The sequence below is a fragment of the Gorilla gorilla genome, chromosome 5 (assembly GCF_029281585.2).
Source record: "Gorilla gorilla gorilla isolate KB3781 chromosome 5, NHGRI_mGorGor1-v2.1_pri, whole genome shotgun sequence".
Lineage (NCBI taxonomy): Eukaryota > Metazoa > Chordata > Mammalia > Primates > Hominidae > Gorilla > Gorilla gorilla.
In genome coordinates this window covers 192,101,168-192,126,211 of record NC_073229.2, presented here as the reverse complement: position 1 = coordinate 192,126,211, position 25,044 = coordinate 192,101,168, and the positions used below count along the sequence as shown (strand labels likewise).

The window sequence follows — 25,044 nt, the reverse complement described above, 5'->3', positions numbered from 1 at the left end:
GTATGAACTCAAGCAAGAGAACTTGCTAGGATTCTGAATAAAACAGCCCACTGCACCACTCAGCCAATAAAACACCCCCCAAACAACAAACAAATGAGCATTTTTTTCACGGATCATAATGTTGGGTCAACCTTTCTTCTATTCTGAAAATCAAAGGCACTTTCAGGTGGAGTTTTAGGAGGCAAGGCACGACTTCCTAATTTGGAAACAACCTATCCTGCTGTTGTTACTATAGTCCCTGGCAGAGCTAGACTAGAGCTAGCCTCAACTGCAATATGTACTTTTCAGCCTGCTTCCACCCTACCGAAGAGGAAGATGTTTTTTAAAACACCCACAAAAAAGTCTGAATATTCTGTGAAAATGGTCTTGTCCTGTCAGCCTAGGTCAGTCAGGCACTAATAAACTTCAGGAAGTTTGAAACTGCAGAAACTGAAAAAACAGTGCCAGCAAGTCCACCCTGTTCATACCTAGAGTTAAAGGAGACAACTCCAGTTTATGGCTGTTGTCCTGGTATAATTATTAATAGTGCCCACTTGTACTCACAGGGTTCCACATGGCCACTCTAACTAGAAAGGAGTGACGCTTACAAGGTAAAGCAAGTTGTGTATATTCAGCCTAAAAACACAGCAAAGTGTAAACATGTGCAACCAAGGTTGACATTTCTTATTTTCTGTGAGCCATACAATTTTAACATTAAATTTGTGAGCAAAAGCACAAAAATTTTGGCTCTTTTCCAGCCATAGTAAACTATTCCATTTCAGTTCCTCAAAAGAGTTTCACTCATGACATACATGCATAAATTTGTAAGTATAAAACTTCAAATTATCCTTTTTGGAAATATACTGGGAAAATACCTTCCTGCTTATATTTGAACCACCTCTCTATATGCTTATTCTCACTTTATTAAGCACGTTCACTTTCTAAATTAAATTCTAATATGGTTTTGGTCAATCACATACGTCAAAATGATTAGTGAATTTTATGTTCTTACGGTTGCTAGAATAAAATCTCAACCAGATGACTTCAGCTAGGCAAAGATCTCCCTTGCCACCTCTCAGCCTGCTTTGGCCCAGTTACACACAACGAGAAATGTTCAGAAAAATCTTCTACTCATGAACAAAGACGGTACAATTCTTAGAACATGCACACACCTGCTATGAACTCCTACATACAGAGACATGGACTGGAAGCCCACCAGTAGATTTTTCAGGCCCTATCAGCACATCAGCATTAGCCAACTCCGACACGCCCGGAACTGGTTAAAGGGTCTGTGGGATTTGGCACACTGCTCAGTATCCAACTTACAAGTGTAAATGTAGGTCAGACAGACACATTTGATCCCTGTCTTAAGTATCTACAAGGTGAATGGGTATATCCTATATACTATCAGCCAGAAAACTAACAGAAATAGCAAACATTTGAACAACAGCAGAAATCAAGACTCAATCTAACCTGAAAATAATTTTCAAATGAGAAGTTCAGTCTCATATGTTCAATAACTGCTACCTGCATATACATTTTATTTATAATAAAGAAACATGTTTATATCAAAATAAATGCTATCCTACTTATTAGTACATACTGTCTGACATTACACCAAAATTCAAGTCTGGTAAAACTGTTTATAAACAAATTAGTCTATGCCACCAGATTAACCAACACCTAGAAATAATGCTTTATACACTACAATTGCTCAATCAAATCCTTAATGACAATCATAAACGTTTCTTAAGCTTCCCACCAATTTGGTATCATATCCTCATCATTTATGATCCCTGTTTTTCAAGAATATGAAAGACCCACTTCTGCTAGTCTGCCACTATTAATTTAACCACAATCACAGTTTGATAGTGTTATAAAAGTCTACAGTTATAACATTTATTTTCCATCAGGTCTGCAAATTATGTAAAATAAAATTATTTTTCACTGGCAGGAAGACAGCAAATTGAAACTAGCCTAGATGTAGTTTCAACTTAAGATGACTCAATACTGTTAGATAAGAGCTGTCCCTCAGACTTACAAGAACACACCGAATCAAACATAAAACTTAACCAGTTATTAAAGGAAATAAAAGATTTTAAAAGGTTATAACCACCAATGAGATTCAACTTATCAAAAATAAAAAATAGGGATGCCTATAAATACTAAAAATACATCATTGGCAATCATCCATCTCATTAAAACATCAGTCACCAGAAACAGATCTTCAGCAGTACCAATATTTAAAAATACAACTATTGACAGCCAGGCACAGTGGCTCACGCCTGTAATCCCAGGACTGTGGGAGGCCAGGCAGATCACCTGAGGCCAGGAGTTCAAGACCAGTCTGGCCAACATGGCCAAACCCCGTCTCTACTAAAAATACAAAAGCTAGCCAGATGTTGTGGCACATGCTTGTAATCCCAGCTACTCAGGTAGCTGAGGCACAAGAATCACTTGAACCTGGAAGGTAGAGGTTGTAATGAGCTGAGATCGTGCCACTGCACTCCAGCCTGGGCGAGAGAGTGAGACTCTGACTCAAAAAAAAAAAAAAAAAGAAAAGTTTCAAATATAGTTCAGTTGTATGATAAAGCATAGTCACAAGCTAAATATTAGTCTGGAATATAGATGTAGCTATAAGTTATGCAATTATTACCACTTCACCTGAAGACTTCCTACTCTACCTCTGCTGACAAAGTTATTTCTTACACACATCTCTGGAAAACATGAATCACCACATTACTTCTCGATTAATCAGAGTATTAAAATGTAATGTATTCACCTGTAATAAAGCATATGTAGGTGTCCACATAAATTCTGGGTTATTTTTACCATCAGGGCAAGAAGGAGGCAATAAATCCAATAAAAAATAAATGACTTTAAGAAGTATCTCGTGAAGCTAAATAGTCAATTACCTAGCATAATTTCTGCATTTAAGTGTAAGCTTCTTGCAAAACTAAGAATAAGACATGAAAACATAAATACTCACTGGCCTAATAAACACTCTTCACTACATTTTTAGAAAGCATATATCCCATATTTTGTCATGAATAAAGGTATATACAATGAAGGCCATATTCGACATTCTTTCCACACTATGTTTATTGAGCTCCTACCATGCAATACACAGAACAATTATTCAAGAAAATTCTACACTCTTGCCTTCGTGTAATAAGAGGGAGACAGACATACCAATGGCAATGACAAGTCTGGTAAGTTAAAACCAACAGGGAGACCTTTGGATAACCAGAGAAGCCCTCTTCTGAGGAGGTGACAGGAAAGATTAAAAGAACTCTGCTGCCATAATTATCCAGGAATCCCTAAAAGAAAACAAGCTGTAACATTAAAAATAAGCAAAGGAGGGACTATACGTACTTTAAGGAGTTTCTGTGAGCTACAGCTTTTCATAGTAATCAAGACATTAAGTTAGCTTAGCATCAATCTCCTGGTTATAAAATAACAACATCAGGTTTAGATCAACTCTCATTTTACAAATTCCAAATGAATCTAGGATCCAAGTGACAAAGAGCCAGAAAAATACTCCAGTGATAGCCTGCTTATTCTTTGTAAGCCCTTCCTTTACACACAAATGTGAATACAAAGGAAAAAGCAAACTTAGCCAGGTGATGTTAAAACATACTCTAGTTTTCTTAAAAAAAGAATGTAATCCAAAGAACCAAGTTTATCATCTTCCTAAACACAGAAACCACAAAATTATCAGTGTTTATCAAAGCTGCCTGAAACCACCAATCACAGATGATTAATGAAGTTATAAAATTTGAAAAAAGATACTTATCACCGTACCCAAAAAAACAAAACAAAAGAAAACCCATAACTATACTCTCACACACATAAAAAGATTACCCAAATAAATAAATACAAGGCTTAAATCTTATTTCTACAAATCAACTCCTGCAGTGAATTTGTTCAACATTTACTGAACATCTGATAAGGACCAGTACAATGTTTCTGTTCTTGCAGAAAACTAAAAAATTGGACTTGTGATGGCCAAATAGAGTAAAAATAATCATTAGATGGTTAAAAAAAAAAAAAATTCACACGAGCTTAGACAAAGCAAATTGAAACTGTTGGCCTTGAAATACTGGCTGAATTACTCATATTAACTTTACCTACATCATAATAAAAGATACAGTATGTTAAATGCAAAGCTTAACTAGGACCAGAATAAATTTAATAGTACAGGAAAGTTCTCGAGAAAACAAAATAGAAATGTGAGCCAGCCACTATATAGTGAAAAAGCTAAAAAACCAATATATGGACATTCTTAAAAACCAATTCATTATGAAAGGCTTCTAATACAATTCTGAAGAATAATTTCTAAAAATAGAAATGTTCAGATATAAGTAGGGAGAAAAATTAGGAAATGAAATATATCATCTTTTTTTCCAAGTCCTTCAATTCTTGTTTTGCTTCAATGTATGTACAAAGCAAACTTTCACCTACAGTATAACTGAAAAAATAGCTTTCCAAATGACAGGCCAATTTTAAAAACTAGTCATATCACTAAGAAATAAAAAGTTTCAATTGAGTGCTTAAAATAGAGTTTAAATCAATGAACTATAATGTTTCTGATTTGAGATTTTTTTAATGCTAACTCAATTCAAAATCCCAAAAAGCTGAATTCTCTTTATTAAACTGAAAAAAGATTCCTTTCCACCAGACTTGAGAAATCTCTCAAGAAAAAAATCCATTCAAACAAACAAAAAAAAACTACACACCAAGAAAATGTTTTATGGTCAATTTTTTTTATCTTGTGATAAAAAGAAAAATGAATTCATTATTCTGAAAGAAAACATAATCCTGAAACTAAATTATCATGTCACCTTTCTAAAGATATACTAAATAGTCTATGAACAAACACTTAAGTACATAGTACTAACTCGCTTACTAGAACCTAACTCATAAAATCATTACAGAAGATGAATGAATCAGGAGTAACTTAACATAACATCTATGCTCAAATTGGCAACCTGAGCTTAATGACGTGTGTCAGTATTCAACTAAGGATTAAGACAAATGGCTAGCTACCCACGTCAAGTGCAGTCACAGGTACAGATGAAAACAGAAGAAATAGAGTCCTTCCCATGACTGGCAAAAACTCAAGAAATCAGAGAAGCAATAGTCAAATTTTCTCAAAAACATAAAGTGGAATTTAATGATAAAAGGATTAAATTTCGTAAGAATGTTCAAATTTGCCAAACATGTTTTGTTGCCTAGGAGCTAATATTTTATAGCAAGTATTAACTATAAATTACCTATTACAACAAATCAAAAATAGACGCTATTAAAATGATTTCCTAAACGGGCACAAATATTGACTGAAATTTTTTTATGCTGTTAAAGTCTGTGCAGCCACCGATTGAACAGAGCGCGGAACCGACCCTTGCGGAGCGATTTACAGGCTGCTCCCCGACCCTTCACCTCCCTCCCCTCTCCACGGAGCCCTTCCTAGTGGACTTGGACTCAAACATTTTTTTAAAAGCTGCTCGGAACGCTTTCAGCAGCTTTGCTATAAACAACCCCCATTGTTACCAGGCCAGGAGCGAGCGTGATTTCCTCCTCCTCTCAGGGAGCCAGCCTGGGGCCGGCGCCTCCCTCCGGGCAGAGGCCGCCGCAGAGGACGGGCCGTTCCTCGCGGCCCCGAAGGTGGAGAGGGCGCGCCTTTCCTCGGAGGAGTCCGACTCCGGGCCTGTGCCATCAGGGAGCCCGCACCTCCCGAACTCTGTGATGCTGACTTTCCCCTCCCAGCTGGCAGCCTGCAAGTTTATGAACCCGAAGCACAGCGCGCGTCACAGGCTCCATCCCGGCCACGGCGAAGGGGCGCCGCGAGCCACAACCGGGCTGCAGGTGGAGGGCGCCGGCCCCGCGCGCCCCCGCGCCCCCCGCGCCGCCGGGGATGAGGCCGGGGCCGCGCCGCGCTCGCGGGGGTGGGGGCGGCGGCCCAGGTGAGCCACCAGGTGAGCGGCCGGAGAGGGGAACAGGTGACTGCCGCGCCCCGCCAGCCCCCGCGACCCCGGGATACACCGCGGCAGGGGGACGGGGGCTGCGGGGGACGCCGGGGCCCGCGGTGGGCCTGGGGGAGGGGGAGGGGAGAGAAGGGGAGGAGTGGGGGGAGGGGGAAAGGAGGGCGGGTCCGCGGCTGGCGGGCGGCGGCAGGGGGGGAGGGGCGGGGCGCGGCGCGGCGGGCGGGGGTCGCGCAGGCCCCGCGCCCGGCGCTGCTCACCTCGGTCGGCTGGCTGATCTCGAACAGGTCCAGCCGGTTGGCGTTCCAGTGGTGGATGATGTCGGCCAGCTTCCGCCGCTCCTCGTCACGGCCGCCCGCCGACATGGTCCTGGCCGCGCCTCCTCAGCCGCGCGGGGCCGGGGCCGGAGGACGGGCCGAGGACAACAGGTCCGCGGGGGCCGGCGCCCCTCGCCACCCCCCGCCGGCCGCCTCCGTCTCCGCGGCCGCGCCGCGTCCTCCGACTTGGCCTCCGCCTGGGGCTCAGTCCGCGCCGCGCCGCGCCGCACCGCCTCAGCCCCGCCGGCCGGTGTGCGCCCGGCGCCCGCACCCGCCCGCGCCCCGCCCGCCGCCGTGCGCGCCCCCGCCCGCCGTGCGCGCCGCCGCCCCACGCGCCGCCGCCGCACCTCCGGGCCGCTCCACTAGGTGCTGCTGCCGCGGCCGCCAGGGAGGGAGGTGTCGGAGGGCGGACCCCGCGCGGTGCTAGGGTTCCGTCTGGACTGGCGGTGGTGGGTCCCAACCGGCGGTACCGGGTTCTGTCCCGACCAGCGGTGCTAGGTTCGGTTCGGACGCGCGCTGCTGGGTCCGATGGGCGGTGCTGGGTTCGGTCCGGACGCGCGGTGCAGAGTCTGGACGGGCGGTGCTGGGTCTAAATGGGCGCTGCTGGGTCCGATGGGCGGTGCTGGGTTCGGTCCGGACGGGCGGGGACGGGCGGTGCTGGGTCCAAATGGGTGGTGATGGATGTGTGCACGGGCGGTGCTGGGTCCGGACGGGCTGTGGGTCCGATGGGCAGTGCTAGGTTCGGTTCGGATGGGTGGTGCTAGGTCTAAATGGGCGGCGCCGGATCCGATGGGCGGTGCGGGGTTGGGTCCGGACTGGCGGGTCTGGGTCTGGACGGGCGGTGCTGGATCCAAATGGGGGTGCAGTGCTGGATCTGGACCGGCGGTGCTGGGTCCGAACGGGCGGTGGGTCCGATGGGCGGTGCTAGGTTCGGTTCGGACTGGCGGTGCTGGGTCTAAATGGGCGGCGCTGGGTCCGATGGGCGGTACTGGGTCCGGTCCGGACGGGCGGTTCTGGGTCTGGACGGGCGGTGCAGTATCCAAATGGGCGGTGCTGGGTCCGGACGGGCGGTGCTAGGTTCGGTCCGGACGGGTGGTGCTGGGTCTAAATGGGCGGCGCTAGGCTCAGCAGGGGACAGGTGGGCGTGGCGGCACAGGTACGGAGCGCAGAGCGGGTGCAGCGCCCTCTCCGAAGGGCCCTGCGCTCCGCGCGCTCGCTGCTCCTCCCGCCCGCGCATTGCCCCGGGGCTGCTGCGTGTTTCTTCCAGGGTGATTCCTTTCCGCTGGGGTCACTTCAAAGCCGACCTTTTCAAGCTGTTTTCTTCCGCGGAGGACACGTTGTTAGGCTTTGTGTGCATTTCAAGGGTCATGTTTTCTGAACCGCGCTCCGCCGCTCTTGGGGTGTTCGAGCCCCCACACTGCTGTGCGGTGTTCCTCTCACAGAGTGAGGTTGGAGGGTCCCACTGCCTTTGTGTGTCTCCTTAGAAAACGCCTCTTCTCTCAGACACATTGTTATCTGCCAGTCCTTCGCAGACGTAGAGAACGGACTGCAGAGTTAATAAACGTCGAGGGGAAGCTTTGATGCGCCCCAGTTGGCCCTGAGAGATGCCACGTGAGCGTCATTTTAAATCCTGTACGTGTCCCCGTGGACGTGGAAACCTGAAATTAATTTCAGTAGCAAGCTTTGTGAATTGTAGGGATTTTTTTTCATTAGGTGTCTTTTTTGTAACTGCCCCTCCCCTCCCCCACCCTTTGTTTTGGCTGCAGAGCGCATCTCAGCAGTCTCCCCACGCCGGGTTCAGTCAGGCGAAGTTGCGTTATCTGTGATGTGTTGTAACAAAAAGCGTTTATCTTTGAAACACTAAGGCAAGTAATGAGAAGAGTGAACTATATTTGACAAAGCCTTTTTATTTTTGTCATTACTTTTTTTTCAATGTGGAAATAATTTTTCTCTCCACCAACTGGATTTCCTCTTTTGCACACAATTAGAGAATTCTGTCATCCCCACTGGGTTCTGTTTTTTCTACCGCACTTGTCCAGTACAGCTACATAAGGAGGCTTCTCAGCAGAGGAGCCTGGGGTATTGAACCAGTGCCATGAGGGAATGAATTATTCAATAGATCGCTAGTCTCCGTTTTTAAAGTGTGGTGACTTGCAGAAAAGCATCTGTGTCTAAACGGCATCTTCGTGTTCTAGCACTCGGTTTCTTTATGCCTTTCAGTTCCTGGGCTTCCCGATGGACTCGAGTTTTTACTATGTGAGCATCCCCGTGCCTGCACAGCAAGGACTCTCATTGGGTTCCACACGTGCTGCGCAGATCCCTGACACAGCGTTCACTGAACCTCAACTGCAGGAGCTTCATTCCTGAGGATGCTGTTACCAAGAATGACTTGCCTCTTGAAGAATGAGTTTGCAAAGCCTGCAGTTAGATTGCTGATGTCCAAAGTAAGTATGTGTAGCATCACTAAAGAGAAAATTCAGGATTCCTGGAAAACAGTTATGGGCTCTCTGCAGTGTTATTTTTGTAATAAAAAACATATAGAATATGTGAAATACCTACTGGGTGATGCAGGACACATAGAAGGCTCGAAATTAATGTGAATCATTCTTGTTTTTCTGACTGTCATTAAAAGTCCCCATTTGTATTATGTATGAGTGGTATATCAATATCTAAACTACACTTCATTGTAGGTCCCAACCAACATTAGTTTATTGACAAGTGTTTAAAAGCAGCCAAAAATTCATAGAATACCTATGATTCTTAAATCATGAACACTCCCATAACTGGTATATGTTTAGGACATGAAAATTTCCAGGCTGACAAATCATTTCGCTGTCATCGGTCAAGACTCCAGGATGATATTCTGAGCCGTATGTTAATTTTGATAACCACCTAGAACAATAAAAGGTAAACATTCTACCATCTTCTATTCTCATTGCACCACTGGATTCTGGTACATCTAAAAATTGTACTTAAATGATATCCAAGAAATGCTGTATAAAAACAAAATAGGGCCGGGCGCAGTGGCTCACACCTGTAATCCCAGCATTTTGGGAGGCCAAGGCGGGCGGATCACGAGATCAGGAGATCAAGACCATCCTGGCTAACATGGTGAAACCCCGTCTCTACTAAAAATACAAAAAAAAAAAAAAAAATTAGCTGGGCATGGTGGTGGGTGCCTGTAGTTCCAGCTACTCAGGAGGCTGAGGCAGGAGAATGACATGAACCCGGGAGGCGGAGGTTGCAGTGAGCTGAGACCGTGCCACTGCACTCCAGCCTGGGCGACAGAGCAAGACTCTGTCTCAAAATAAATAAATAAATAAAAGAATGGGCTTTTCTGTTATTAATTCCATTTTATACATGGTGAGACTGAAATGCAAGATAAAGGACTGGACTGAAGCTAAACAAACCTGCACTGGGCGAGGTTGAAAAAGACCTTTTTAATCTATAAGTCAGTTTTTGAAAATTTAAGTTTCTACTTTATAATTTTAGTTTTCCTTTTAAACGTATATTATTGTTAGTTGCACTGTTCAAAAAGTTTTACAGCTTCTATTTCAATCAGCACTGATATACTAATATTTTTAAGTATCTCCTATCTAAAACCAAAATCTACGTAAAACCTAAAAGTACCAGGTAATAGAGGACAACAGAGCAAGACTGTCTCTTAAAAAAAGAAGTACCACATAATAGGAATAAATATGAGGACAGAAAGTAATAATATTTTTGAATTTCTGATTAAACTTTGCACTTACTTTAAATTTTTTTTCGAAATATTATGAAAACCAGGTTCTGAGACCAGCCACATGAAATAAACCTTTTCCTGCCCCAATTTTCACAGCCTCTAGAAAATAGTAGGTACCAGGGAAAAGATTAATACATCTAAAAAAAAAAAAGATACAAACATATCAACTATGTTTAACTATATCAACTATATTTAGTACCCTAGGTCATTTAATTTTCTAGCCACCAATAAATTCCATATTTTATTAAATTAATCGAATTTTGAAAAGTGTCAATATTACTGTATAAATCATCTTACAAGTCCTTTTAGTAGATATATCAATTTAGAGGATGGTCTTTAGCAAAAAAAGTAAAGTAAAAGGATTTAATAAAGGTCCAATAGCAGACCTTCTAGGGCAGGCAGCCTTCTATAGTAGCCCATGCATGTGAAAGTTAATCTAATTAGTTGATCTATAAAGTTAAATAACCAAACTCTCCTTTGCTTAACCCATTGCTAGAAAGGCCAGTGTTGTTAATTTCATTTTTTAAACAAACAAGCAAAAAAAATTCTAGAGGATGAGTTTTTCATAAGTAGGGTATGTGCTACTTTATTGGAAAATGAAGAAATATATCTTTCAACTCGCTTCCTTCATTGCTTTCCCGTGTTCCTAATATTTAGTCACATTTTAGGTTAGAACTTTCAGGAAGTGAGTTTTTACACAGAAATTAGTGCTATAAACAGTCCTTAAAATAGGAATTTAATCGTACTTATTTAAAATATATATGTATATAATCTTACCAACCCAGAAAGACATGTTCTCTGGCATTTTATAAACTAAGATGCTACTGGAAGGAAAAAGCTAAATCTGAAATACATAAACAACATATTTACACTGTGATATGGTTTAGATCTGTATGCCAAAGCCAAATCTCATGTCGGATTGTAATCTCCAGTGTTGGAGATGGGGCCTAGGAGGAAGTGATTGGATTGGATCATGGGGGCGGATTTCCTCCTTTGGTGCTATTCTGGTGATGGAGTTCTCACTAAATCTTGTTGTTTAAAAGTGTGTGGTACCTCCGTTCCCCAGCTTCCTCCTGTTCCAGCCATGTAAGACATGTCTGCTTCCCCTTTGCCTTCTGCCATGATTGTAAGTTTCCTGAGGCCTCCCCAGCCATGCTTCCTGTACAGCCTGCAGAACCATGAGCCAATTAAGCCTCTTTTCTTTATAAATTACCTAGTCTCAGGTATTTCTTTATAGCAATGCAAGAATGGAATGGACTAATACACACAATGCAAAGAAATGAAATGGTTGTGTGTGTGTGTGTGTGTGTGTGTATGGAAGGTATTAGAAGGGGATTATACCGTAAACATGGGTCACTTACCTTTTACTGTGTTGGAGAATTGCTTTGCACTATCTTCTTTTTATTCAGTACATGTTGCAGACTAAGTTAAAATGTGATCATATATATCCTGAAAATAATGAAAGAATATCAGGCTGTGAGTAGATTTGTGAAAGGGCGTCTCCCCTGCCTGCCTGCTTGTCCTCCTTTCCGCATTCTGTCCATCCTTAGCCGTGCGAGGTGTCGCTGCATGCTGCTCTGGAAGTGCTCTCACTTCCAGAATTTCTCCCTCCAGTGGCCCATTTCGTCAGTTTCGGTTTCCCACTTTGAAAACCGATCAACTGGCCGGGCGCGGTGGCTCACGTCTGTAATCCCAGCACTTTGGGAGGCCGGGGTGGGCAGATCACGAGGTCAGGAGATCGAGACCATCCTGGCTAACAGGGTGAAATCCCGTCTCTACTAAAAAATACAAAAAAAATTATCCGGGCGTGGTGGCGGGCGCCTGTAGTCCCAGCTACTCCGGAGGCTGAGGCAGGAGAATGGCGTGAACCCCGGAGGCGGAGCTTGCAGTGAGCTGAGATAGCGCCACTGCACTCCAGGCTGGGCGACAGAGCGAGACTCCGTCTCAAAAAAAAAAAACCGATCAACTAAACTGTACTAGTTCTTTTGTTGCCATCTCCCCATATTTTCCTGATCCCTTAATACTTGGCACTTTGATTTTAGCTGCTACCTTGAATTTGGTTTTGACTTGAAATTCTGAATGTGCCTTTTTCCTCACGAGTTCTGTTCCCCTTGGTGTTGGGGACCCATCTTACTGATGTTTGATTCCGTGCCCCGCTTCTAGCAGAGGGTACAGTTCTGTGTACCTAGTGGATATTTAATAAACGCTCATTGGCTAGATTGAAGATGGCTGTGTACTGGGGGGCGGGGTAGGGGTACCCAGCACACAGCTTCTACAGCTAGTCTAGTCCTAGCGGCTGAGACTAGACTTTACTCAGGTGAGTGGTCTTTACAAGGGTAGAGAGTCCACAGTCTGGAGGCCGTGGAGGTTTTCCATCCAGCCTTTCACCTTTTTTCTTGATAATAAAAGGTACAGTTCTAAACAATGGGTCTAGAAGAAGAAAGAATTGTGCTTGCCTCATTCCTAAAATAGAGGGCTTGACCTACTGAGCAACTTTAATATGACTCTATGATCTCGCTGTCATTAATAGTACAAAGGCCAGAAACATTTAGGAGGCGTTATGGAAACCGGGTGCTAAAATGAACTAAATGTAATAAACCTAATTCCCTCCCCAGTTTTCACGGGTTCTATAATATAGAAAGTACTAGGGAAAAGAGGAGGAACTTTATACACCTGAGAAGAGCAAAAGGTACAAATATATCAACTTTTATTTTTTACATCTTATGCCCTTTTCTGCTAGAAAAATATATGTATAATATATAATATATGCTGAATATATAAATTTTGCTAGGAAATTAATATTTTGAAATGCAAACTCCCATTAAATTTTATTTTAACAAATAAAAACAGATACCAAATGAAGGGGAATGTACTATTAACATGCTATTTACCAGCAGTAAAAATAATAGAAACAAAAAAAGTGTTGAAAAATGTGTTGTTCATGGCAAACCAATGAATGGAATACCCAAGGACTTCTCCCAAGAAAAATCTTTTCTTTATCCGCTAGTGTCTCTGGAAATAAAAATTACCAAGTTACAGGGTTTTGCTTGTTTTTGAAAATAGAGTGCAGCTTAGACATTTTTTCAAGTGCTTTCAACATTCGCAGTAGTTCTATGAGAAAGGAGAAACCTGGGCCTAAGGACTTCCGCTAAGACGGTTCTATAAACATGTACCCCGAAGCACCCTTACCACACACACACCTGCTCTAAATACATGCCAATGGCAGATGACAAATAAAGAGGGAAAACGTAAAATTGTAGGAGACTTGAAACAGCATGGGCACGGCTGAGGATCAGTGTTGGGATGGAGATGCATGATGGTGAGAAGGAGCTGAAGGAAATGTCCTGCTGGAGTCTGGAACCCAGAGGCAGATCCTCCGAGGAGCGGGGCTCTCGTTGGGCAGTGGGGACTATGATGGGGACCACAAGTGCTCATGGGAGGAGAGGAAGCTGCTGCCAACTGCAGCTGCCGGCACAACTGACATGAAGCCATGTGTCTGCAGGAAGAGAAAACGTGCATGTGGCCTCCTGCCAGGAACTGCCATGCAGCGAGTAACTGCATCTGATGCCTTCAACCACGGCAACACAGCTTGTTCCTGGATGAGGGCCCCACACGGACGAGGTGCCTTTGTTAAGCAGAGGTGTGAGCAGAGAGACACTGAGAAAGATAGACAGTAGAGAGAGAATCTCCCACTTATGATGAGCTGGCAGAGAAAAAATTACCATGCACGTGAACACAGCAAATGCTAAGGGGCCACCTGAATCAGCAACTATTCTGAAAAGAGCTTTAAAATAAACATGTTTGGAAATGTTGAAGAAATGTATGCAGGAATAACATGCATCAAAAGGGATAAGAAGTTATGAAGAACTGGCAGAAATATATCATCCTAACTGAATTAACACAGAAACAGAAAACCAAATACTGCCTATTCTCCTAAGTGGGAGCTACACACTGTGGACACAGGGACATAGGGATGGAAACGGTGGGCAGTGGGGTCCATGGGAGGGAGAAAGGGGCAAGGAGAGAAGAACTGCCTACTGGGAACTGTGTTCACTCTTTGGGTGATGGGTTCGATCAAGGCCCAAACCTCAGCATCACACAGTAAATCCACGTAACAAACCTGCATATGTAACCCGACTCTAAAAAAAAAAAAGGGGGGGTGGGGGCCAGGCACAGTGGCTCAAGCCTATAATCCTAGCACTTTGGAAGGCCGAGGCGGGAGGTCAGAAGTTCGAGACCTATCTGGACAACCTGATGAAACTCCGTCTCTACTAAAAACACAAAATTGGCCCGGCACGGTGGCTCACGCCTGTAATCCCAGCACTTTGGGAGGCTGAAGAGGCCGAAGTGGGCGGATCACCTGAGGTTGGGAGTTCCAGACCAGCTTGACCAACATGGACAAACCCCGTCTCTATTAAAAATACAAAATTAACCTGGCATGGTGGCACGTACATGTAATCCCAGCTACTCGGGAGACTGAGGCAGGAGAATCGCTTGAACCCAGGGGGTGGAAGTTGCAGTGAGCAGAGATCACACCATGGCACTAGAGCCTGGGCAACAAGAGCAAAACTGTCTGAAAAAAAAAAAAACAAAAAAAACACAAAATTAGCCGGGCGTGGTGGTGTGTGCCTGTAATCTCAGCTACTCTGGAGGCAGAGGCAGGAGAAACACTTGAACCGAGGAGGCAGAGGTTGTAATGAGCCAATATCGTGCCACTGCACTCTAGCCTGGGCAACAGCAAGACTCCGTCTCAAAAAAAAAAAAAAAAAAAAAAAAAAGGACTGGCAGAAATAATAAAACAAGAACATAAAGAAATCCAATCGAAAAGAAAAAAGCAGAGAAATGCATCTGGAAAGTAAAATGAGTGGAAAGAAAAAAAGATTTATAAAAGCGAGAGATCTTAAGGAGCAAGAGCTGTAGGCTGAGGGAGTTAATCTCATCTCGTCAGAATTCCAGAGGATTAGAGAGAATGATGGAAAGGCATAATTAAAGAGATGATCGCTGGGAATTTTCCAGAATGTAAGAAGCATAACAGTCTTCAAATTAAAAGTGCTTTCAAGTATCAAGCAGGACACATGGAAGTCAATTTGCACCTGAAAAAACCATAAGGCAACTCTAAGGTAAAGCTCAAAAAGGAAATGCTGAAAGTCACCTGAGAAAGAAAAGGAGAAAATTGCCTGAGAGAGAAAGTTCCTGTAAAAGAAGGAAAGAGAGTGGACTCAAGAGGGGATCTGAAAACCTGTCTCTGAGTTTGAGACAAACCACAGATGAGAAATCTGAGGCCCAGAAGTGTCCCCTGCTCATGACTCACCTACACTTGTCTATATTCCAATGCCCTGTTTTGGTAAAACTATTTCCTGATTTTAGCACCACTGCAGAGAAGGGCAAACAGGTGAGTGACCTCGAACAATACAGCTAGAATGTAGCAATACAGCAGACATGGCAGTGTACAGGGAACCTCTGTAATTATAGTTATGTGGTTGGATTAGATCAATGATCCAACGGGTGATCATCAGAATTTCCTGGGGAGCTTTTCTTGCAACATTTTTGTTATAGAAATGTGCAGTGATACGAATAGTATCGAATACGAATAGAATGCCAGAGGAAGTCCCTGTCTCCACTCCCCACTCACCACCTGGCTTCAGTTGTCACAGCCTGTTTCATTTATCCCCTTCCCTCTCCCTCTGCTCCTGGATTATTTTTAAACACAAATCAGACTTTACATAATTTCATTAGTAAATGTTGCGGATGTATCTTCGGAAGACACTCTTTAAAAATATATCTTCTTCATATCATTTTCATACTTTGAAAAATGACAATAATTCCTTAAAGTCATCAAATATCAAGACACTGTTCAAGTTTCAGAAAACTGTTTCAGCATACACATCCCTTCAACTCAGTGGCAGACACAGAGAATCAGAGTCTCAGGGCAAGTCCAACAATCTTTTACTCTCAGTCTCCCTGAGTGACTCTGATGTTCAGTTGAGTTCGAGAATCACTGGCTCAGATGACCTTGTATGTTTGACCTTGAGACTCTCCCAGTGTCATGCACCTCCTTTCTCCTAGGGGAAACTTTCCACCAATTCCTAACTAGCACAGAGATCGACTCTCTGTAGTCAGAGACATTGTCGTGGGAAAGTAGTCTTGGGTTAAGCGCCACAGTTCCCAACCTTGAGCTCCATCTCTTACACTAATTGTAGGGCAGTGAAGGGTCTGTACAGGTCTGAGACTCAGTTTCCTCATGTGAAAAATAAACATGATGGCCGGGCGCGGTGGCTCAAGCCTGTAATCCCAGCACTTTGGGAGGCCGAGGCAGGCACATCACAAGGTCAGGAGAGCGAGACCATCCTGGCTAATATGGTGAAACCCCGTCTCTACTAAAAACACAAAAAAATTAGCCGGGCGTGGTGGTGGGTGCCTGTAATCCCAGCTACTTGGGAGGCCGAGGCAGGAAAATGGCATGAACCCAGGAGGTGGAGCTTGCATGAGCCGAGATAGCGCCACTGCACTCCAGCCTGGGCAACAGAGCAAGACTCTGTCTCAAAAAAAAAAAAAAAAAGAAACATGATGATGGCAACAGACCTTCACTGCCCACCTTACAGAGCTGTTATAAGGATAAAATTAAAGTAAGGCATATGAATGTTCTCTCCAAGTATGCATTCACATAGAAATGTTTTCATTCTTCATTTGAACGTTGGCACTGCAGGGGTTAAAAATGTACATGAGAAAAAAGGAAGTCCAGAAAAGTTTTTTTTTTTTTTTTAAGTAGTCCTGCATGTCGGAAACCATACAGAAGTATTTGCCCTTCTGGAAAAAAAGAAAAATCATTCAATTTTAACATTTTATGCATATTTTTAATTATTAAAGGGCACTACATTAGAGCTTCCATTTGTTCAGAATATTGCAGTAAACTTCTAAAGTCTTTGGAGGCTTTCAAAGCCATACGTATATGTAATACTACATAGCACCCCACCCCCCCAAAAAACCACAGCAATATAGCATTATAATTGTTTTAATTGCAATAAGTCATCTATGATGAATTTGGTAGATTATATGTTGTGAGTGTTTCAACTACATATTCTATAGGTAGGAGAAGACAAGTGCTCTGTCTCTCCCTCCCCGTGACCTGCTTCCCCGTTGCTTTCCCTCTCTGAGTTCACCTGATTGCTCCTCTGGACATCTTAGAAGCACGCCTCTGCTTCCCTGCCTTGCCTGCGGGGCTAGACTCTTCCCTCCACCCGGAGGACGCCTTCTCATAGCTGCGGGCTGAGATCCTGACCATCTCTGCTGGACACCGGTTTGAATTGTCCTCTCCTAAGCACACAGAATTTCACCTTCCACCCTGTGAAGGCAGGCGTGGCCACGTGACTAGTTCTGGTTAATGCAATGGCACAGGAGCCGGCGTGTCACTTCCGTATGGAAGTGTGCAGGAGCCAGGAGCGACAGTCCAGCCCCGTCTTTCCTTGCCTCAGTGCCTATGGAAACACCAGTGTGGGTGTGGAGAAACTGGAAAGTCCAGCAGCCAGGTCTCAGCCGCCGCCTACCGGACAGCTGCCCTGGAGGGGCGCTGGGTCCCACAGAGGGATTCGGGTTTTGCAGTTTACAAGAAAGAAATTTTGGTGTTAAGACACTGAAATTTCAGGGTTGCCTATTGCAGCAGGAGAACTTGGCCCATCTGCTCAAATATCATCGACTCAAGGCCCAGCTCAAACACCTCTCTACCACCGCCAGGAGGGCACCCTTCTGCTGAACCCTCTAGAGCCACGTGTCCGTTCCTCTGGTTCACAGTGAGACCCCTGCGCGATGAAACATCTGTTGGGTTAGAGCCACACAGACCTGAATTCGAATGTCAAACTGCCATCGGCCATGTAATAGCCAAGCATCTTTCTGAAACTCAATTTTTTAATCTAAATGATTGATGTGATGCCTCATAGAATTGTCAAAGAAAAATGAACACTGCAATAATACATCTGTAGTGCTCACTGTTAAATCCTTTCATATTGATATATTTTTCTCGGTGTAGAAAACTTACAAAACTTAAAGCAATTTCAAAGAATAACATTTTCTTTTTATTTTTCTGCAATTACAGGACCGCACAGACAATTTCTCTGCCTAATATTTTTACCAAAGTATAATGTCTTTAAAGTAAGACACAGATATATATTTATTTTTACGATAATTAATGAGGCAAAACATAGCTATGTACATAGTTTGATTAAATTGTTACATAGTAACACTCTTGTCTTTTTAAAAATAAATTTTTTTCTTTTTCTTTTTTTTTTTTTTTTTGAGACAGAGTCTCGCTCTGTCACCCAGGCTGGAGTGCAATGGTGGGATCTCAGCTCGTTGCAACCTCCACCTCCCAGGTTCAAGCAATTCTCCTGTCTCAGCCTCCCAAGCAGTTGGAATTACAGGCACCCACCACCAAGCTCAGCTAATTTTTGTATTTTTAGTAGAGACAGGGTTTTGCCATGTTGGTCAGGCTGGTCTCGAACTCCTCACCTCAGGTGATCCGCCCACCTCGGCCTCCCAAAGTGCTGGGATTGCAGCCTTGAGCCACCACGCCTGCTAGAATAAGGAATTTGAAAGTTATTCAAATATATATCCAATAACGTTTGACCTGCATATCTAACTATTTTGAAGTAAATGACCATTTTTAGTTTCAAGGCTTTTTATGTGTATTGTTTAATAGAGATTTACTTCAGTATCAAGAAATGAATAAATATACATTCATTATATATTAACTCACATTTTAGACTAGAAGAAACCAATTTATTGTTTAGCTATTAAATTCCTTCTTTCTTTCTTTCTTTCATTTATTTATTTATTTTGAGATGGAGTCTCCCTCTGTTGCCCAGGCTGGAGTGCAGTGGCTCTTTCTCAGCTAACTGAAACCTCTGCCTCCTGGGTTCAAGCAATTCTCCAGCCTCAGCCTCCCAAGTAGCTGGGATTACAGGTGCCTGCCACCATGCCCAGTTATTTTTTGTATTTTTTAGTAGAGACGGGGTTTCGCCACCTTGGCCAGGCTGGTCTCAAACTCCTGACCTTCAGTGATCCACCCACCTCGGTCTTCCAGAGTTCTGGGATTACAGGGCTGGCCAGATACTAAATTATTTAAATAATTATATATCAATACATATTGAAATCACAGCTTTTTCATTAGGCTAAAGTAAACCTACAATGCACTGAGAAATGCCTTATTAACAACAGTGTTAGGTACTAGGGAGTTTCAATAATTTGTGGTTATAATTCCTATAAGAAATTTAATATATTATTAGCATCTTTTATACCATAAATTTCAGAAGATAATTATAAGGGAATTGTATATGATTCTAGGCTTGGATTTGGATGGAGACTCCAGAAATGAACGCTTTCAGCTCAATAATACAATTATTTTTTCACAGTCATTTTTAACTTTTAATTTCCCATACATACATTATTTCCCATTAAATAAAGATAAGATTACAGTTTAAATTTCAATGTCTAAATATAGTGAAGTGGCAATAGAGTAAAAAATATAATTTTAAAATGAGCTGTAGCCAAGGGTATAGATGACAAAATATCCAAAGTATAGATATTCAATTATGAGTAAGAGAAGTGTTTTAGCTAAAAACTATTTGTTTAAACATAGAAAATTCATGAAGAGATGCTTGTTCAAAGATTAATGTCAAAATGTTAGTTATTTTTGTTTAATTGTTTGGTTTATTTGTTGTAAGGCTGGTTGAGTATTCATTATCCAAAATGCTTGGGACCAGAAACGTCTCAAATTTCAGATTTTGGAATCTTTGCATGATCTATTTACCAGCTCAGCATCCCTAATCCAAAAATCTGAAATCCAAAATGCTCCAATGAGCAACTCCTTAGCATGTCCTGTCAGCACTCAAAAAGTTTCAGATTTGGGTGCATTTTGCATTTTTGGATTGGGACTACTCAACCTGTATAAAAGAGTGACACAGCAGGGTGAATTCCATCATTAAAAACATTCTAAATACTTTTAGATGTATGTCATTTTCAACACCACAGACTACATCTTCTCAAGCAGCTCCTATTTCTGGGATCCCTTAGACTATGAATTAACATGTAGAAAATCCTTAATATTCTAGACCAGGGGTGGACAAAGTACAACCTGCCAGGCAAATCCCTCTTGCCTCTCGTTTTTGTATGGCTCACAAACTAACCATCTTCTTTACATTTGTAAATGGTTGGAAGAAAAAAATCAGAATGAGAGGTGAACGTGGCAAAATATTAATTTTGAAGCCTAGATATAAGGTATCAGTTTAAAAAAAAGACAAAACAGATATTAAGTTACAGACAAGGCCGGGTGCAGTGGTTCACACCTGTAATCCCAGCACTTTGGGAGTCCGAGGCGGGGATCAGGAGGTCAGGAAATTGAGACCATCCTGGCCAACACCGTGAAACCTCATCTCTACTAAAATACAAAAAATTAGCTGGGCGTGGTAGTGCACACCTGTAATCCCAGCTACTCGGGAGGCTGAGGCAGGAGAATTGCTTGAACCTGGGAGGCGGAGGTTGCAGTGAGCCGAGATCACACCACTGCACTCCAGCCTGGCAACAGAGCGAGACTCCATCTCAAAAAAAAACAAAAACAAAAACAAAAACAAAAAACAAGTTACAGACAGAAAAGAGGAGGGAAGCATCCAATTCTTATCAGTGAAGAATCATTTAAACGAGACTTGCTTTGCCGAAACCAAAATGGACGTCAGAGTTGATGGCTTTTCTTGGAGGACGATGGTGATTAACCCAGAAGAAAGTGTTTCAGTCTAAAATGATTCTCAAGGTTTTCTATTAGCAAACCAGATGAGGGTTAGGGTTAGGATAAGGGTTAGGGTTAGGTATTTGCACGTATGTATTTTTAATGATAACTCACTCAGAAAGATCCAGCAACCATTAACTACATGAAATTCCCCTGAAGTCATTTGGAGGTTTCCTAGGGAGGGCACTGGGGTAAAAGGATTAATCCTTAATTAGCGTGCCTGAGGAAACAGCTCCAGGGAAAAAGCTGAATCATTATTTTTTAGTTTACAGTTGTATTTTCTTAGATGGAAATAGACGATAGTTATGAATTCACCTCTAAATATCCTTGGAGAAATCACAAAGATGGATTAATGGGCATCCTCCACTGATGCAGGCAGAAGAACGTTGAGAACAGGGCAGGGATGTGAAGACACAAAAGCAAGAACCCAGGTTCACCTGGGCATGCTGTCTTCCGGGGAAGAAGGCAGCACCATGGCACTGGGAATCTTGGTGAAAAATTCCATCTCTGGAGTCACATTGCTCCCATCTGGATTAGGACTCAGTATCTTGTATGAGTTGTCATCGTGAGATCTCCCTTCAGCCCCCTCATGGGAGGTTTCTGTAAACATAACTCCTGTTTTCCATCTTCTGTTTCCTCTGTTCTTTCCTTGGCAAGAAGCCAGGCCAACCATGGCAGTTGATAATATATTCTCCTCTGAGCTCTTGCTATACATTCTACCTCATCCATTTTCCTCTTCATAATGATTGAGTTATTATGATAACCTAATTGATTCCTGTTCTTCTATGTTGAACACATACAGGAAAGTGCATGCCCCATCATTATACAGCTTGATGAACACTTGTGCACACACCCAGGTTTAAACACAACAGCAGAATATGGCCAACACCCCGGAGCCCCACTCGTGTCTCTTCCCAGTCACTCCCTTCACTCCCTGCTCAAGTTAAACGCTGTCCTGACATCACAGACTCATTTGTCTTGTTTTTGAAGTTTGTGAAAACGGAATCCTACAGTATATATTTTTGTGGGTATGTTTGGCTTCTTTTCCTCAGAACTGAGTGTGACTGTGTATGTATGAAAGATTCATCCTTTGGTTGTATGAGGCAACAGTTATTTCATATAAATTGCTGTTTAATGTCCTATTGTTTGGCTACTGTGATGTCCACTGTTAGTGAACATTTGGATTGCTTCCAATGTTTGACTGCCCATAAGAATGCTGCCGTGAGTAGTTACGTGTGTGTCTGGATGTGCAGCACGAGCTCACATGTTGGTTGGGCACGTGCCTATGAGTGGAATTGCTGAGGCATTGGGTATGCACATACACACACTTAGTAAATACTGTCAAATTCCCAAAGAGGTTGAACCAATCTACGTTTTCATCACCAGCATAGTGGGATTTCAGTTGGTATTGTCAGCCTTTAGCCATCCTGGTGGATGTGTAGTGATATTCTATTGCCTTAATTCACATTTTCCCCATTTCTAATGAGAATGACCATCCTCTCACATATTTGTTGATCATTTGGATCTCCTCTTTTGTGAAGTCTTAGTGTCTCTTGCTTGTTTTTCTATTGGGTTGTCTGTCTTAATTGATTTGTAGAAACTATTGATATATACTGGATAGGACTGTTTGTCTTGATATAACCACGCTACCACTCAGTGGCTTGCCTTTCACTCTCATAGTATTATCATTTACTCTTAAATTTAAAAACAGTCTTTAATTTTAATATAGTCTAATTTATCAATCTTTCTCTTTATGGTTAGTGCTCAAAAGAGCATTATTCCTATTCAATTTTCTCTATCCCAAAATCTTAAAGGCTTTTCTCTTATATAATTTTCTCAAAGTCTTGTTATTTGACCCTTCAAATTTAAATAGGCAGTATACCTGGAATTAACTTTTGTGTATAACTCTTCAGGGTAGGGTTATATTTAATTTTTTTTCATGTTGTTGTCCAAATTATTCAAGCACCATCTACTGAAAAAAAAAAAAATCTCCACTACTTTGCAGTGCTATTACTTTGACCAGAAATGGAATATCTATATGTGTGTGTCTGTATGCACCAATTATTCTATTTTTTCAGTCTGTTTATCATTGCACAAAAAACTGCCTTAATTACTGAAGCTTTATAATAAATTCTGATATCGAGTAGACTAAGTCCTGCCTTGTTCTTTCCATTAAAGTTTTCTTGGCTTTTCTTGGCCCTTTGTGCATCCACATACGTTTTAGAATTATTTTGTTAATTACCACAGAAAATCCTGCTGAGGCTTTTATCAACATGACATTAGATTTATAGACCAATTCAGGGAAAATGAATATATTTACAATAATAACGTTTCTAATCTATGAACATGGTATATCCCCTCACTTAATTAGATTATCTTGAATTTTTCCAAAAAATGTTGTAGCTTTTTCTGCATAGCCCTTGTGCATCTTTTAAAGAAGTTTTAGTGTTAAGTATTTAATATTTTATGCTTTTGTATGTGAATCTGTTTTAGTATTTCATTTTCCAACTGTGCTAATACATAGGAATATAATTGATTTTTTAAAATATTCACCTGTGTCTAACAACTTTGCTAAACTAACTTCTTAATTCTAATAATTTATGCTTTCTACATCGAAATATTATCAACAAATAGTGGTAGTTTTATTGTCTCTTAGCCAGTCTGCATCTCTTTACAGCACTGGCTAGAATTACTAGTTTAATGCTGAATAAATGTGGTGATATAAAATATTCTTGTTTACTTCCTAATCTCAGATGGAAAGGTTTCAACATTTCACTATTAAATGTGTTTTTAAAAATACTCTTTACTATAATAATGATGTTGCATTCTATTCCTAGCTATTTACAAATGTACTCTGTATCATGATAATGAAGTTCCACTCTCTTCCTAGCTTGCTAAGAGGTTTTTTTTTTTTTAACATAAATGGATTTAAATTTTTAAAAAATGCTTTCTCTTTATCAGTTGTATGATTACTTACTTTTCCTCTCCTTTATAGTGTTAACACACTACTTTTAAGAATAAGCCCCAAATTGTGTGATACATTATCCTTTTTGTACATTGCTATATTTAATTTCCTAATATTTTATTTATAAAGTTTACATACATATGTACAAGGAAGATTGACCTATTATTTTTTTCTTATAATGTCCTTGTTAGTTTGATGCTTAAATTGTACTGATTTTATTAAAATTGCTGGGAAGTGCCCACCCTTTTTTATTCTCTAACTTTCCCCACACTCTCTTAAACATTTAGTTGGGCTGGGACTTTTGTTTTGTGGGAGGATGGGTGGGGTCAGAGTGGGAGAGCTTGAAGTACAGATAATTCCTGAATATTGACAGAACTTTTAAAATCTCCTATTTCTTCTTGTGTCAATATTGGTAAGTTTCACCTTTCTAAGACTATGTTCAGTCCATCTAACATTTCGAATTTAAATATATGGTCTTTTGTGACTGATTTCTTTCACTTAGCATGATATTTTCAAGGCTCATCTATGTTGTAGTACAACTTTTTTTGTTTTTTGTTTTGTTTTGTTTATTTTTTTTTTGAGATGGAGTTTCGCTCTTGTTGCCCAGGCTGGAGTGCAATGGCGCAGTCTCAGCCCACTGCAAGCTCTGCCTCCCGGGTTCAAGCGATTCTCCTGCCTCAGCCTTCGAGTAGCTTGGGATTACAGGCTCGTGCCACCACACCCGGATAACTTTTGTGTTTTTAGTAAGAGACGGGGTTTCACCATGTTGGCTAGACTGGTCTCGAACTCCTGACCTCAAGTGATCCTCCTGCCTCGGCCTCCCAAAGCACTTGGTTTACAAGCATGAGCCACCGCACCCAGCCCAACTTTGTTTTAAAGTGAAAAAAATTAACATGAATTTTGTAATGTGATTGAAGTATATCAATTCTATTGCACAGGACAGGACAGTATTAGACTTTGTTATCCCTACTCAGTATGCTTAACGAGGTGCTAATATTTATAATACATTTTCTAGATGTAAATATTCTCATCTTGGTTCATTTTACTGAAGGGAAAAAATCAAGCTGCAGCATTATGTTAGTTGTACAATTAATATTTCTGAAATAGATCCTTATTCAATAGAAAATTGTTCTTAAATTATTAAACATAATTTCAAAAATAATATAACATATTTTTGTGGGATAAACATCAAATTGAACAGCTTTAGTTAAAAATGGAGTATAACGTATCTTCCTTTTCTATACCAATTAATAATATAAAACTTCACAGCCATCTTAGAAGAT

The 25,044-nt window shown here is 41.8% G+C and overlaps 1 protein-coding gene and 1 pseudogene across 29 annotated transcripts in view; one reads left to right on the top strand and one right to left on the bottom strand.

The window, feature by feature from the left end:
- The window catches only part of AFDN (afadin, adherens junction formation factor), a 144,296-nt gene extending 137,660 nt beyond the window's left edge, over positions 1-6,636 (bottom strand). For 20 of the 29 annotated variants that reach the window (XM_055392034.2, XM_031011929.3, XM_063708001.1 and 17 more), the window contains exon 1: positions 6,224-6,556. In XM_055392034.2, the coding sequence (XP_055248009.1) occupies positions 6,224-6,328 (105 nt within the window). In that variant the 5' untranslated portion in view covers positions 6,329-6,556. Of the gene's footprint in view, positions 1-5,532; positions 5,597-6,223 lie in introns of those variants that run through there. The other 9 variants (XM_031011930.3, XM_055392043.2, XM_055392051.2 and 6 more) reach the window with 4 other exon arrangements.
- Positions 6,637-6,873: 237 nt separating this feature from the next.
- LOC101144114 (putative uncharacterized protein AFDN-DT) lies at positions 6,874-9,197 on the top strand (annotated as a pseudogene).
- The last annotated feature ends 15,847 nt before the right edge of the window (positions 9,198-25,044 follow it).